Genomic DNA, 14,851 nt, shown 5'->3' on the forward strand with positions numbered 1-14,851 from the left:
CTGGATATTGGCATGACACCTCAGCCAATGTAGGCGGTTGTTCTGCATAGGCAATACATCCACTCCACCACTGCCAACTCTGGATCAGTTTTGAGGCATGGCTCCTGGATCCTGTTGCACTCCTGCATAGCTGAGGACATATTCTGCAGGAATTCCATTAAAAGGAGAAGATGCAGATCCAATGCCATTAAATGTGCAATTTAATACTGGTGGAAGACAGAGACTATGATGTTACATAAGCCCACGTCTTACGTGGTTTCTCATTTTCCTGACTTCAAAACTCAGACAGAAGCATCCCCACCCCTCCAAAGCACTGCCTCAGGACACCCTGGCCCGGCTCCCTGGCCCCGGAGCCCTCCTTCCACCGCGGCGCAGAGCAGTGAGCGGGCAATCCTGCTCTGTGCAGCCCCAGCGGGAGGACCGCATGTGTCTCCTCTAGGGACTGAGACTGAGGAGAGCCGAGGGGCACAACCCGCAGCGGAACCCGCAGGGTAGCGCCGGGACCCCCCTCCCAGCGCCCGGGGGGGGGAAGGAGGGGTGCTGCCTCCGGCCGTAGGGGGCGTGGAGGGGAGGAGGAGGAAGAGGAGGAGGAGGAGGAGGAGGAGGAGGGGTATTTCGGGGCGGCGGGAGCAGGTGGCGCTCAGTGCCTCGCTGGGAAACGGCCGCTCGGAAACGCCAACAGCGTGACTTTAGCTCCGCTCCGCACCGCAGCGCGCCATGGGCTCCGCGGGTGCGGCGCTTCCGCAGATACTCCTTGCTCTGGGTAGGTCGGTCTCCTCGCCCCGGGAAGGTCGGTGCCCCCGCGAGCGCGGGGCGACAGCCGCGCGAGGAGAGAAGCGGGGGTCGTGTGGGACTGGCTCCGGCGGCGGCCGCCGCCTCTCACCGCGGTATCGGGGATGGAGGAAAGCCGGGTGGTGGGTGCCCGGCTGCCACCGTCTCTGGGGTTTCTGGGCCAGAGGCGTGTGTGGCTGTGGCTGAGTGTGGAGTGCAATGCATTGGCGGCGTTTTTAAAGCAGGTTAAACCCCGAAACTCCTGGAGGGGCGCGGAGTTCGCCTTCCCGTGAGATGGAGCATGTGTGTGCTGAGGTGGAGGGAATGGGTGCAGTCCGATGTGTGAATTTTCGGCTATATGGTGGTTATACCTTTTTAGAGAGGAAGATGATGTTCTCATCGTGAATGATGTTCCTAGTTTGCAGGAGTCCTCTAGTTCTGTTCCCACCCCATTGGGCAAATGTCACTCCTTGGAAGAGGACAGGGAAACTTCAATCATCTGCTCCGTCTCTTGGCTGACTAAATTACCATTACATATATTTTCCTGGGAATTATAAGCCATCATATTCACTTGCCATGAGCAAATTCCCAAGTACTTTCAGAGTTTTAATATTACTGTATACTCTCACAAACCCTTAATTACCAAGTCACTGAAGAAGCAGTATGAAAATGAGTTTCACTCATGATGAGCTGTTCTAACTTGTTCTTTCCGTAAGTATAGCGAGCGCTGCAGTGGAATGTGCAGCTGCAGGGTATGAAATCAAATACAAAAATATTAACCTGTGATGAGATATACAGTATACAAACACGCTAGTAATTTGGTTTAGAAGAAAAATTCTATCCAGTATCAATTCCAGTATCAATGGGAAAACATCCACTCAGCATTTGCTTTCTCAGTCTTTTATTCTCCTGGTTACAGTCACACTAAGACCATTAACGTGCCTTGTAATTCACGGGACTTTAGGATTTGCAAAGGTCTGTAGAGTGGTGCTGAAAGCAGAAGATAAGGACTGATAGCGAGAGGAGGATTTCCCTGGCAGTGAGACTGACAGATGTGGGATAGGTCTGCTTTGTTCAGGCATTAGGCATGATTTGTCTTCATTTTCACAGTTGAAAGCTGTCATGAATTTGATTTCAGATGTGTTGTGACATTTGATGTTAGTGGATGTAATTGCTTAGTTAATACCGGCCTTTTTGATCTCGAAGTAGCAGTAGGGAAAAGAAGGCTTCAGGACAGAGGAGTTTTCCCTGAATGACTAAGAGTCCTCCTGTGGTGGTGCTGTTATAGCTCTCCCATAATAATTTTCAGATTGATTGAATTCTAATGGATTGTTTTACTTTCAAAGACAATGTTCTTGAATTTAATTGGGCTAACTTGGCTGAATTAGTCAGGACTTCAAGAAACTATTCCAAGTTTATTTTAACCTTGATTTTATGTCAGTATATTTACTTTTGAATTATCACCTGTATTAAGTGGACTACATGGGGTATTCTTCTATTGTGTCTCCAAATTCAACTAAATGTAATGCAATGGTTAGTAAAGGTCTGGGTTACTCATTGTTGTTCTGTACTTTTGTATTTGGGAAGTCATTAAAACTTTGTAGATGCTACAAGAAGAAAGGAATAGAAATGTAATACAACTACCATTTTGATAATATGACTTTGCTACCAGCCTTGTTACTTGTTGACCAAAAAGTATATAGCATACAGAAGTAGTTTATATTAAGAGGAATAACAATAAGAGAAGGACTTAACAGGACAATCTATCCAACTAAGCCTGATGCTTCTTTTGTAATATGCTGTTTATAGCTGCTTATAAGTTTGCCATATGTAGTTCTTTAATTACATTTTAAGCATGCATTTTTTTTTCCTTAGACTGTTGTTAAAAATCAGAGCCAAAATAGCCCAGCTCTTTCTGAGAGTGAGGCCAGTGGAAAATACAGTAGCTTTCCTGGGCTCAATTCTAGTTAACATTTTCTTTGGAAAGCCCTCATGCTTCAGAAGAGATACTTGAAATTTGGCAGGAAGGTGCTATTTGCATTGTCTTGAATATCTACCAAAATTTGGCCAAGTAACAAATCTTTGGAAAACTGAATTTCTCTGGAAAGGAGCATGTTTTTATCAGCTTGATTCTAACATACATTCTGGCCATCCTTGGTGCGGAGCTTGGCCAGACTGTTGATGTTGTAGTGGGATGGAGCTGTTCCTGTGTAAGGCCTATGTCTACACCTGCAAGCATAAAAACTCTCTCTCTTGTGTTCTCATGTTATTTGGTGTTTTTACAGCAATCTCCAATGTTGTTTGAGACACTCTGCTTTCCAGTTTGCTTCTGGATCCTGGTCTTCTGATTGTCTGTTCTGTTTAGCTGATTCCTGGTCTCTGCATCAATCTGCTTGGTCTTCCATTTATGGGAATAATTCACTTCAGGTCAGCTCTCAAGTGGCAGTGTTGGAGGATCATGCCTAATGAAGGAAATTAAATTCAAGCCCTTCAAGCCACCACACACCTTCCTCCCATGACCCAGGAAATTAATAACTCTATGTTCTTAAAATCCCCACTCTGTGAAGTGTACATCCCTCATACTATTTAACTCTGAGGCAAAAAATCACAGCTAAATAAGGGTTGTGTATTTTAGGTCACAGGTACACCACCTGAGGACCATGAGTCCTCAAGCCTACCTGTGGGATGCTGGCACCCTGGAGGAGAAATCAACTCTATCTGAAATTGGGAGAGGAATTTCTCTGAAACTTTGGCTAGAATCTGGAATTTCCAAGTGTAACCCTTTTTCTGTTTGGTATGTATCTGACCCTTGCTGATGAAAAGCATCATGTTGTCTTCAGGACCATCTTTGCAATGGGCTGTAGAACTGCACAGAAGGTTAGGAGAGGACCCTACTAACAGTCTTTTTCTTAAGATCATTTTTGTTAAAACTGAGATGGAAGTTGCGATAAAAGAACAGAGTTTAATGTGCAAACAGTAGGAAGTGCCCGACATAAGTTAACAACCATTTGTTAGGATTTGTCCCTTCTGCACACCAGTGCATCATGCTATTGCTGCCTGTGGACAGGATAAGGTGGCATGATCAAAGAGTTTGAGACTCCTGCCTTGCTTAGTTTTGAAATTAGAAGGTGCTCTTTGAACAAGAAAGGTGTGATGAAGAGAGAGGAATATTTTGCCCCCCTTGCAAAATTGGATTCTTTCTCTCCATTTTTGTCACAAAAGCTGAGTACGATTTCAGGCGAGTCATTTAAATCAGATCTTTGACACGTGGTTGGACCTATTGTGCTCTTCTCTTTCTCTGTGCTCAGCCAGGGGTTCTCAAAACTGAAGCTGCGTTTTCACGATCTGGCTAAGCTGACCTGAATGTGGGGCTGACGCTGCAAGGACATTTAGTCCATTCCTGATAGCATGTTCCCACCAGCTTCCTGTGCTACCACTGTGGCTTGATCTGGGGAAGAGGTCAGGGACCCATTTGCCTGAATAATTTTTTCCCTTTTTTTGGGCCAGGTCAGTTTTGGAGATGAGCTAAACAGATCTTGAGCAATTTGTTTGTTAGCGCTGATAGGGGAGACAGTCAGAACTCATGGCCATAGGAGGGAGGGGACGCTGGAAAAGTCATTTTCACCGGATTGAGCTGATTGTGGAAGTGCATCTTATTATTCAAAGCTGTTGTGTATTCACAGCTGTGAATGAAGTAAATGGAAATTGCATTTTGAATGTGCTAAGTATTCTGTAAAAATAAGGTTTTAGCTGTGTGACTAGATAGCCAAAAGTGGTAAATACTTTTGACCTTTTTTTTAATGGAGTTAAAGATGATCTCTCGTTTCACTTAAATGCTGAGTTTCTCTAACATTTGCAAATACTTACGTGTTCATGGTCAAGATATGTAGAAGTTAATCCACAAGGAAGCTGCTAATTCAGTAGGTTGAAATAGCATATGTAAAAAAAGTACAAGGCCATGTACTGAGCACCAAGCACTAAACTTATCACTGAATAGCAAGTGAAAATTGCACATTTGGTGCAATAAATTAAACCAGAAGTCCAGGTGAACGCAGTGTATGATTTAACACAAATGCACACACATCAATTTAAAGTTGCATGACCCATCTTAATTTCTTCTTTTCCCCTTATTTGTGATCATGTTATGTTACCTGCTAGTTAATTATTGTGTTTGTGAGTAGTGTTAATATTAAAAAATAATTATAAAATCTGGAAATTGTTTGAAGGCAGGACTCTAAAACATGAACTTTTCTTAAACTAAAATTTTCTGTAGTTTTTCTTACACTAAGGGAGTTTGTCAGCTAGTGAGGGTGATATTATATGTTATTTTTGGAGATTTGCCTTACACAGCATTGCACTTTGAAGTAAAGCTTCATTCATACTGTATTACAGGGCTAGTATTTTACAAGTGATGTTTATTTTAGAAAGCATGCAGGGTATTACCATCACACTCCTAAAGACATTAACAGTTAATATCTTTTTATGCATAATTTAGGCAAAGTCAGTGTTAGACCTTACCAACAAGTTTTAACTCTGTGCTGTCTGGCTCTGGAACAGTTTTTGAATTGTTCTTTGTTTTTTTGATTCAGTGACAAAGAATTTTCATTTAAGAAGACGACACAGAAGTAAAAGGACTAATACTACTTGGTTTTATTGTGTTTCTTACCCACAATATATGTTATTCATTGTGGTCTTTCTTCACTATTGTTAATTTTGAATGAGTGAAAGTGGGGTTTTCATATGCTTCATGTAGTGTATTTTTATGAGGTCTTATAACTGAGATTGCCAATGGCTTAATATCAAAACAGCTAAATGTGAAAAAAATACTCTCTCTTAGGGTTAAGGCAGGTAAAAGGGAGTTTCTGCATCTTTATACAAGTAAAGCAAGTCATTTTCCCCAGCAGGAATCTTGGGCAGTCTCTATCCAGTGTTGTTATTTTCATTTGAAGGTTCCCTTTGTTAGGCTCTATGCAGGCCAGTTCCCATTTCCATGGTGACCATGCTGAAATGCAGACGGGACACAGGCTGGATTCTCATTGGCATAGCCGTGCACTTGCATACCAACACATGTTATCTGCTTGGCTAAGGACATTTCCATTAGCAGTTTTAATGTTTAGGACTTCTTTTTCACATAGTGATCTCTGGCCCTTTGATACTGTGCTGTGTTAGGATTTCAGGTCCTGCACAACAGCGAGGGAAAGCAAGCTGATCAGTTTAGTTTTGTGTAAATAAATTGGCTGTACTGTGCCCATTGAAATTAGACAATGACACCAGAGAACTGGCTCAGCCTTGGTTTCCATTTCTGTAGAAAAAGATAATGGAGAAGGATTTTTATTTATAAACTATTTGGTGAAAGACTGACACGTATCTGTGCTAAACAGTTATATGAACATACGCATTTCTCTAGGCACTGATAAAAGGATAATAAAAATAAATTAATGTGAATTACACAGGATAAATGATACCTTCTGCCTATATTAGCTGAGTGTAAGTGTATATCCCTATACAGCAATATGTGATAACGTTCTTCCTGCTCATGCTGCACTCATTTTCTGGAGGTGAAAAATACTAAAGACATCTAGTGGAGTCAGCATAAGCTGTGTGGGCCTTTCTACTGCTTCCAAATCAGTCTGGGAGTTCTGAATTACCAAATAACTCAATATTCTGAGTGCTAGTAATTGTTACTTTGAATTAGGTCCTGAACAGTATTATAGGACCTTCAGAGCACTAAGTTACCTTATTTTTTTCCTGAAGAGGCAGGGTTTTTTTGTGTGTGTGTGTTTTTTTTTTATTTAATATGACTCACACAGTATTCACGAGTTAGAAGAGAAATTATACAGGCAAAGAAGTAAGATCAACCCAGGCTCTTTGAATGCAGGACAAGCAAAGACATCTTGTGTATAACCAAATGACATCTGCATGGTTGAATGTCACACATGATGAATGTCACGGATTCTTTTGTCCCTTTCACATTACTGGTAGACAGGATGAAGGTCTTGGAAGTTATGCACAGTCCTGGTGGAACTCTCTTGCCTTATTCCTGATCTATTTTGCCCTTTGTGTCCTGCTTCCAAGTTCATCATTCTTTCTTTATTTCATCCAGGGTAGTTTTTATTAATCATGCAGATTTCCTTGGCTAATACTGTTGGTTATTTCTGAAGAACAGACAAAAAAGAAATCTTGAGGAAAATTACTGTTAACAGACACATTGGAAAGGAACATATTGCACAGTGGAAATGCCACAGGAAATAATGGTTTTTGAGGGTAGTGGTGGGGAAAGATTACATTATGTTTTTACCTTGTATCTATTTACCAGTCTAATTGTCTGCTTCTCTAGAGAACCATTCAAATATAAATATATAAGCAAATAACTATTAAAAATAAGATTAAAAATATAAGTAAATATAAAAGAAAAATAATAAATAAATAAAACTGTAATATAAAACAAGGAAGCTGGCAGCAGTTGGTGCTGTGTTAAGGCTGCAACACAAAGCTGTATGCAGTAATAAGACTGCAGATGCCCAGGCTGCCTTACCCATTGGATTATCCAGAAAATAACTACCTCAGCTGATGGCAAGATCAGGTTTTTATCTGAATGAGGAATAGCTGACTCATATTTGGCTCACATGAACTTACTACAGCGATGGCTGCCATTACTAGAAGTAGTGAACTTTTGGGGAGAAGAGTTTGTGTCATGCTTTATGCTGCAAGGAGTAAGGCAGCTGCCCACAGCTAGGACAGCTGGATTAGCTAACAGCCTGTCTACCTTTTTCACATACAAAGCAGTCTCTTCTCCTAACTTCTCAGTTCTTGTGATTGTTGAGTTTATGTCTCCCTTCAAGTGCAAAAGAACGCCAAGTAAGAAAAGAAATCTACTTCACTGCATAATTTGCTAAAACAACATATTGGGAAATTCCTGGATTTTAAGCCTAAATTTACTTTTGGCTGGCTCTGTTCTGAGAGTTAGATGAACATCTATGTAGGTGTCCAAATCAGGGCAACCTGTGTCAAGAGTTACTGGCCTCGTTTCTTAATAGCAACTTACTACAATAAGAAAAATAAACTACAGAAGAACCCTCTTTATATGCACCTCTCTGGACAGAAGCAAATGGGATATCTTGTCCCATGGCAACTAGTATGACCTAGATGGTTATGATTGCAATGGAGGGTGTGTGACTCAAAAGTTTCTGTGCTTTTATCCTTATTTGCATTTCCTATTTGAGGAGAACAGTAATTGCTAACTGAAGAAATACACAACATTTTCTTAAATAGTTTTTCATTGATTCTATTGTCTTAGCTGTAAAATATAAGACAATAAGAGTGATGAAGATCTAATAATGAACATGAGAGCAATTTAATCCAGTATGCCTACTGTGTAGCATAAAATTCAGTTATCTTTATACGCAGTACTTCAAATGCACATAGAACTGATTGGATTGATAGATGTTAAACTCAGATTTAGCTGCAATTTCTCAAATGAATATTTTCTAAGTGGAAGAATAGTTTAAGCATCTTGACACGATGTCCACAAAATAGAGTTCCCATTTAAATATGCCTGAAATACATATAGGTCAAATTTAGAACAGTATAAATTACTGAAAATAAAGTAACTCTTTTATTAAGATAGGCAAAACAATAAACAGAGAAAAGGACAAAGAGCACTGCTTGTATAGTAATCCTTTAGTAGCTCTGCTAATAATAGCTGTTCATTTGACTGTAGCAAAATATCCTTTCATTTCACTGTCACTACTCGCTCTTTTTTTTTTCTTTTCCAAACTGCCCAAGGCCAGTTCATCATATTGAAGCACAACAAACTTTATGAGTCTGTGGAGTTGTCTTTCTGAGAAGCTGACAGGTACAACAGGCTTTGCTTCTCTGAAGACAAAAAGCAACTGTTCTGCTTTTGTGGAAGCAAGCATTATCTCCAGAAAGCTCTTCTTAAATGTACCTGGGTCCTTTTCTCTGACCCCAAAATGTACAATGACTGCATTTTACACAAAAAGATAACTTCTTTCCATACCCTGACTAGAGGTAGCCGGTCACTCACCTGACCACAGGCATGCAGTGTCTAGTGAGCAGGCTGAGAACTGTGAGGGTTCTGCAGCCCCACTGCACCTGAAATCTCATTCCCCTGCCCCACAGTGCAGTTAGGTGCCTTGGATACAGCAGAGACATTCAGGTGCTTTTAAAGTGCATGAAAAACATTCGCTTGCAAAGCAGGAAGGCTCATGCAGTTAAACAGTTGGTCAGGGGGGGTGTTTGAACTCGATCCTATTCATGCACCTGCTTGGGGTGCCTCCTTCCCCTGAGGTCAAGGGTGGGGAAGAATTCTAGGGTAGCTGCCTTAGAAGTGATGGTAATAGTGACCTGGGAAACATGGGCTTAGTTCTTCTTCCTTAAGGCTCATGGCAGTGGACCCTCACCTCCCAGACTTTCCCAGAAACGTCTTTGCTACCAGGCAATAAAGTAGTCAAGAGAAGCACTCTCTAACATTGAAACCAGGTCTCGGCTCGTCCTGGGATGCACATTTATGTTTCCAGACAGACAAGCAAAACCAAATCTTGCCTGTGGCCTAATGTCTGAGGCACTTAGCTGGGAGGATAGGGGTTCTGAGTTGGCCCTTTTGGACTGCTAATGCAGTTTGCATTTGTTAAGTAGGCAGTGCATAGAAAGCAGTTATTTAGCTATTCAGTTAAATCACTTAGAGGAGAAATTATTTAATTGGGAAGCATTCATTACCTCTGGCCAGAGGAGGCAATGCTTCTATCAGGGTGAGTCTACAGCAGGGTAGCATACCTTGCTCTTAGAGAGGGGTGCTTCTACAACTGTATCATATTCTTAATTTTTATGCAGCTTTTCGCTATGCAGCCTATGTGTCAGATAACTTTAAATTCATTCTGGGTTAGGCATCTGCTGAAGCCTGGTTTCTTGGATTTTTTATTGAGCCTAAATAGTGCCTACATGCTACCTGGTGCCAAAATTGACAATTTCAATGTGTATTAAAAAAGAATTTCAGACCATCTGCCTACCATTCAGGCTGCCAGGCCAAGAGCTTCCATTACAGTCAGGGGGGAGGAATAGTCGTTGTTAAGTCTGCTATAGGAAAACAAAAGTTCTGATAATTATAGCTCTTCCAACTATTGTACTATATATCCTGTGGAGGTTTTCTTGTTGCAGGAAGCTGATGTAGCAAACTTTTTACAGCTGAGACTGTTCTTGTTTCTGGGGTTGTCTGGCTAGCCCTTGAGGAGCTCTGAGGGAGCAACAGGGTCCTAAACACCGCGTCCTAAATGGTGTGATGGTAGTGTCAATCTCGAGCTGCTACAGTCTTCATGCTGCAAGCTATGATACTGGAGCAGCAGAGGGGGCAATGGTGATGGCAGGTCCCTCTGCTTTTTTCTAGTTTAGCCTTTCCAGGTCGCATTTAACAGTGATATAATATAATACAATATGCTAATATGGTATCATACACTGAAATTTTCAAAAAGCCTAGAATGTGATATGGGTAGAGAAATACAGACACCTTTGGCTGCCTTCCTGTCTTCTTGAGACCAGTGTGAAGTATGCATTTTTGTCTGTGTACAAACATGGTTTCATAGAAGTTGAGATGAGCAAATGTGGCAAATAAAGTATAGAGATAGCAGTCACATTGGTTTCTGTGTGATGACATGCATTTCCCCCTACAGTTGTAACATGGTGCATGATTCCCTGTGACTATATTTGGAAATAATGGTGGTTTAAAAGAAGGGTCAACAACTGATAATATGGACACAAGGGAAGAGAATTTGCTGGAGTGAAATGCCAGTCGAAAAGTCAGCTTTTATCATGGGGAAGCATGCAGTTTTTTTAATCATCATTACATGTGAAGTCAGTGACATAACTGTGTATATAACATATGTGTGTACAGATTGTTAGCCTCATGTACTTCTGATCTCTTTGTGGTACGGTTGAGAACAAATTGTGGTACTCTAAGGACAAAGTTGAAATAATTCTGTTTTTTGTACCAAGATAAAAGAAAAGAAACACTGCAGGTCATGTTAAAAAGATGCTATTTATGTGAGTTTTCTGTAAAAGAAAGTTTTTTCCCACTGAAATTAATGATGGAAAATTGCCAGGACAATAAATTTGAGTAGGCTTGAATACTTGCTGTCTATATTAAAAACATACAGGAAGTTGTCAGTCCTGCAGGAACTGCTCTTAAGCATTTCTTTGGAGTCAGTCCTTGTATGTACAGTAGATTTTTGAGATTTCTTAACTCCAGATGAAGAGCAGTTTATTTGTCTGCCCTAAGGAGAGCAATGTGTGGGCTACAAATAGGGAGTTATCAGGAAAAAGACAAGTCTTTTGGAGTAACTAATGCAGTCATGGGTAAATTTAATTAGATCTCTTAACTGCAGCAGTGCCAGAACAGTAAAATAGACAGCACCTACTCATGTTATCCCAGTCTCTCCAACTTTTCATTCACAATTTCTGTGTCATATCATGTTTGGGTTGCTTTTATAGCAGGTTATTGGTTACACTTCAGTGCAGCTTCCTGGATCATAAACAGTTGTAATTGAAAGGCAGTGACTCAGGCTTTCACATGCTTGGAGGCTTTCAGCCTGGAAGCTGACCTACTTCCAGGAAGAAGAAGTTGGCCAACTAAGCCAAGAAAACTTGATGGAGGGCGGGGAGTGGAGGAAGAGGGGCAGAAGGGAGTGTTATTACTAAATGAGGCATTTTTTTCTTCTGGGTATGTGGACTGGGTTTAGTTTTGGGTTCTTTTTTGGTTTGGGGTTAGTGGCATATAATTTATTTCTACACTGAACATTATAATCTCTGTTAATTATTAAATAGCTTGAGATACTATTGCTGATGTGAAGAAAGTGTTGGTCTTAAGATAAAAGAAAGTAAAACAAATAGGTGAAGCAGTAAAATGGAGATTTGCCTTTTAATTTTTCTTCAAACATAATGAAATATCAACTAAGTAATTGAAGTGAGGATTGTAAGAAACTCAGAGTTTTAGTATGAAAAGTCCAGAGTCTTGCCAGTTGCATTCTCTGCTCCTTTTGATTCCTGTCAAGGTTCCTGTTGTCTTTATTTAGAAGGTTGTTCTCAGTAAGAAAGCTGTTTGATTTAAAATAAAAACAGATTAACTGTGATTGTAAAACTGCTATTTCAGTACATGAGCTGAAGATACCAACTAGCCATTGTGTGTGTATAATGAAGAAAAAAAATACCAAAAATAGGGAAGTAAATATACAGGAGAAAACCAATGAGAAAATGTTTTTTACTTGTATTAGCTGTATTGGGTAAAGGGTAATATACCTTTCAGTTAAGTGGGTTGGATTCCATATACCCCTGAGCAAGTATACTAAAGATGTATCAAAAAGGTCTTTCATATTTATGCTTATTTACAGAAAAGCCCCAAACAATGCAACCAACATAGAATTGCTTTACATGAAAAGAAGTTGATTTTATGTTGTTATCTGTGCATGCAAACAGTGCATGTACCATTACAGTAAAGCAATATCAGGCTCAAGACTTACATGTTGTAGGGGGGAGGGTGGCTTCCTTTTTTGGGTGGATTTGCTTCTTCCTTGAGCAAGGTCATTGCAGTGAAAGTTGCTCAGTGGCTTCTGAAAAAAAGCCACAATGAAGAATATCTGTACTGCAATTCAACGGAATCAAGCAACTGCATGCTGTTTGTTTTGTCTTCTAGGTATTTACAGGCTTGTTAGTAAAACCTTCAAAACACAATGGATTTATTAAAACAATCCATAATTTGAAAAGCTTATTCTGGAATAACAGTTGACAAATCACAGTTGGATTATTGGTGTGATAACATAGGTTCTGAATAATGAGAGTAACTTTACTCTTACACCAAAATGTTGTTGCTGTTAAAAAAAAAAGGAGAAAAATAACAGTAAATAAATTTAACATGAAGCAAATACTATTTGACTGCCTCTTTCATAATTTAATTACTTTCCCTTCCTGCCTTCATTCCACCTTCTGCCTAATATTTCAAGGACAGGAGGTGATTGTAGTGCAAATAGTATCTGTAAGTGCCTGTATTCCTCTACTGACTTTAGAAACTGTGAGCTGGTTTTTGCAAATTTTTGCAGAGGGATGAAAAAAATAAACAGTTGGGTACTGGAGAGAGGACAAAAGGTTTTTTTTGCAAGTTCCCAGACAACTTTGGAGATTCAGTGTGACCTTGTGTGGCGCAAACCACCAGAAAATCCGCCTCATAGGGAGCCCTTAGATATACTTCAGGTATGATAAAAGCTTGAGCCAGTGTACACAGTTTGTTGTGAGATGAAGCCACTGGAAAGCAAGAGTTATGACTTCTCTCAGCCCTCCTACCCCTGTCTTTTCTGTGTCTCCAGCAGGGTCTGATAGGCTTCAGGGCCGTGCTGATACATGTTATTTGGAGGAAGAAATCTTTGAGATCAAAGGGAAATTTTTAATTGTGGAACTTGTAGTGGCTCTCTAGGAGCATACTAACATAACGTGTAAAGTAATGATACCCTCTTCTGGAAAGAAGAGCTACTTTAAAAGCACTAGACTGAGCAATTAAGGCAATGTAGGCTGTACACATTTCACTGGCTGCTGGTCTATGAAACTGCTTCAGGAAGCAGATAATAATCCAGTCAGATTTTCTTGACACACTCTTCATACCCCCGCCTCTTCCAAACCATTCATGGACTAGAAAATCCTGTGCAAGGATGTGTATAAAACTATCTTGGTTTTACCCTAGTGCCAGGGAGTCATTAAGAACAGCCAACATGGTTTTACCAGGAAGTCATGTTTGACCAACCTTACAGCCTTCTATGAGGAAGTGACTAGGTGGAGGGATGATGGTAGAGCGGTCCATGTGGTTTTTCTTGATTTTAGTAAGGCGTTTGATACTGTCTCCCACAGCATTCTCATAGATAAGTTAAGGAAGTGTGGGCTTGATGATCAGGTAGTGAGGTGGATCAAGAACTGGTTGAAAGGCAGAGAGTTGCGGTCAATGGCACAGAATCTACCTGGACGTCTGTGACTAGTGGAGTCCCTCAGGGGTCGGTGCTGGGACCAGTGCTGTTTAATATTTTCATCAACGACCTGGATGAGGGAACTGAGTGTACCCTCAGCAAGTTCACTGATGACACTAAACTGGGAGGAGTGGCTGACACACCACAAGGCTGTGTTGCCATTCAGTGAGACCTGGACAGGCTGGAGAGTTGGGCAGGGAGAAACTTGATGAAATTCAACAAGGGCAAGTGTAGAGTCTTGCATCTGGGGAAGAACAACCCCATGTACCAGTACAGGTTGGGGGTTGACCTGCTGGAAAGGAGTGAAGGGGAAAGGGACCTGGGGGTCCTGGTGGACAGGAGGGTGACCATGAGCCATCAATGTGCCCTTGTGGCCAAGAAGGCAAATGGCATCCTAGGGTGCATTAGAAAGGGTGTGGTTAGTAGGGCAAGAGAGGTTCTCCTCCCCCTCTACTTGAGGGGCCTTGATGAGGCCGCATCTGGAATATTGCATCCAGTTCTGGGCCCCTCAGTTCAAGAAGGACAGGGAATTGCTTGAAAGAGTCCAGCACAGAGCCACAGAGATGATGAAGGGAGTGGAACACCTCCCTCATTAGGAGAGGCTGAGGGAGCTGGGTCTCTTTAGCTTGGAGGAGACTGAGGGGTGACCTCATCAGTGTTTACAAATATTTAAAGGGTGGGTGTCAGAATGATGGAGCTAGGCTTTTTTCAGTGATATCCAGTGATAGGACAAGGGGCAATGGGTGTATACTGGAGCACAGGAGGTTCCACATTAACATCAGGAAGAACTTTACTGTGAGAGTGACAGAGCACTGGAACAGGTTGCCCAGGGAGGTTGTGGAGTCTCCTACGTTGGAGATATTGAAGGCCCGCCTGGACAAGTTCCTGTGTGATGTACTCTAGGTTACCCTGCTCTTGCAGGGGGGTTGGACTAGATGATCTTTCGAGGTCCCTTCCAACCCTTGGGATTCTGTGATTCTGTAGTGACTACATGCTTTCCCCTGCCACCCTCAAGTCCCCTAGCATGCTGATGACTGGGTTTGTCAGGATCTACTGCCCTGTTA

General features: G+C 41.4%; 1 protein-coding gene across 1 annotated transcript in view; it reads left to right on the forward strand.

The window, feature by feature from the left end:
- Positions 1–655: 655 nt before the first annotated feature.
- ITGA2 (integrin subunit alpha 2) overlaps positions 656–14,851 on the forward strand; it is a 71,331-nt gene continuing 57,135 nt past the window's right edge. The window contains exon 1 of the mRNA XM_031051654.2: positions 656–763. Coding sequence (XP_030907514.1) covers positions 718–763 — 46 coding nt within the window. The 5' untranslated portion in view covers positions 656–717. The remainder of the gene's footprint in view (positions 764–14,851) is intronic.

Source organism: Melopsittacus undulatus, chromosome Z, assembly GCF_012275295.1.
Source record: "Melopsittacus undulatus isolate bMelUnd1 chromosome Z, bMelUnd1.mat.Z, whole genome shotgun sequence".
NCBI classification, from domain to species: Eukaryota; Metazoa; Chordata; class Aves; order Psittaciformes; family Psittaculidae; genus Melopsittacus; species Melopsittacus undulatus.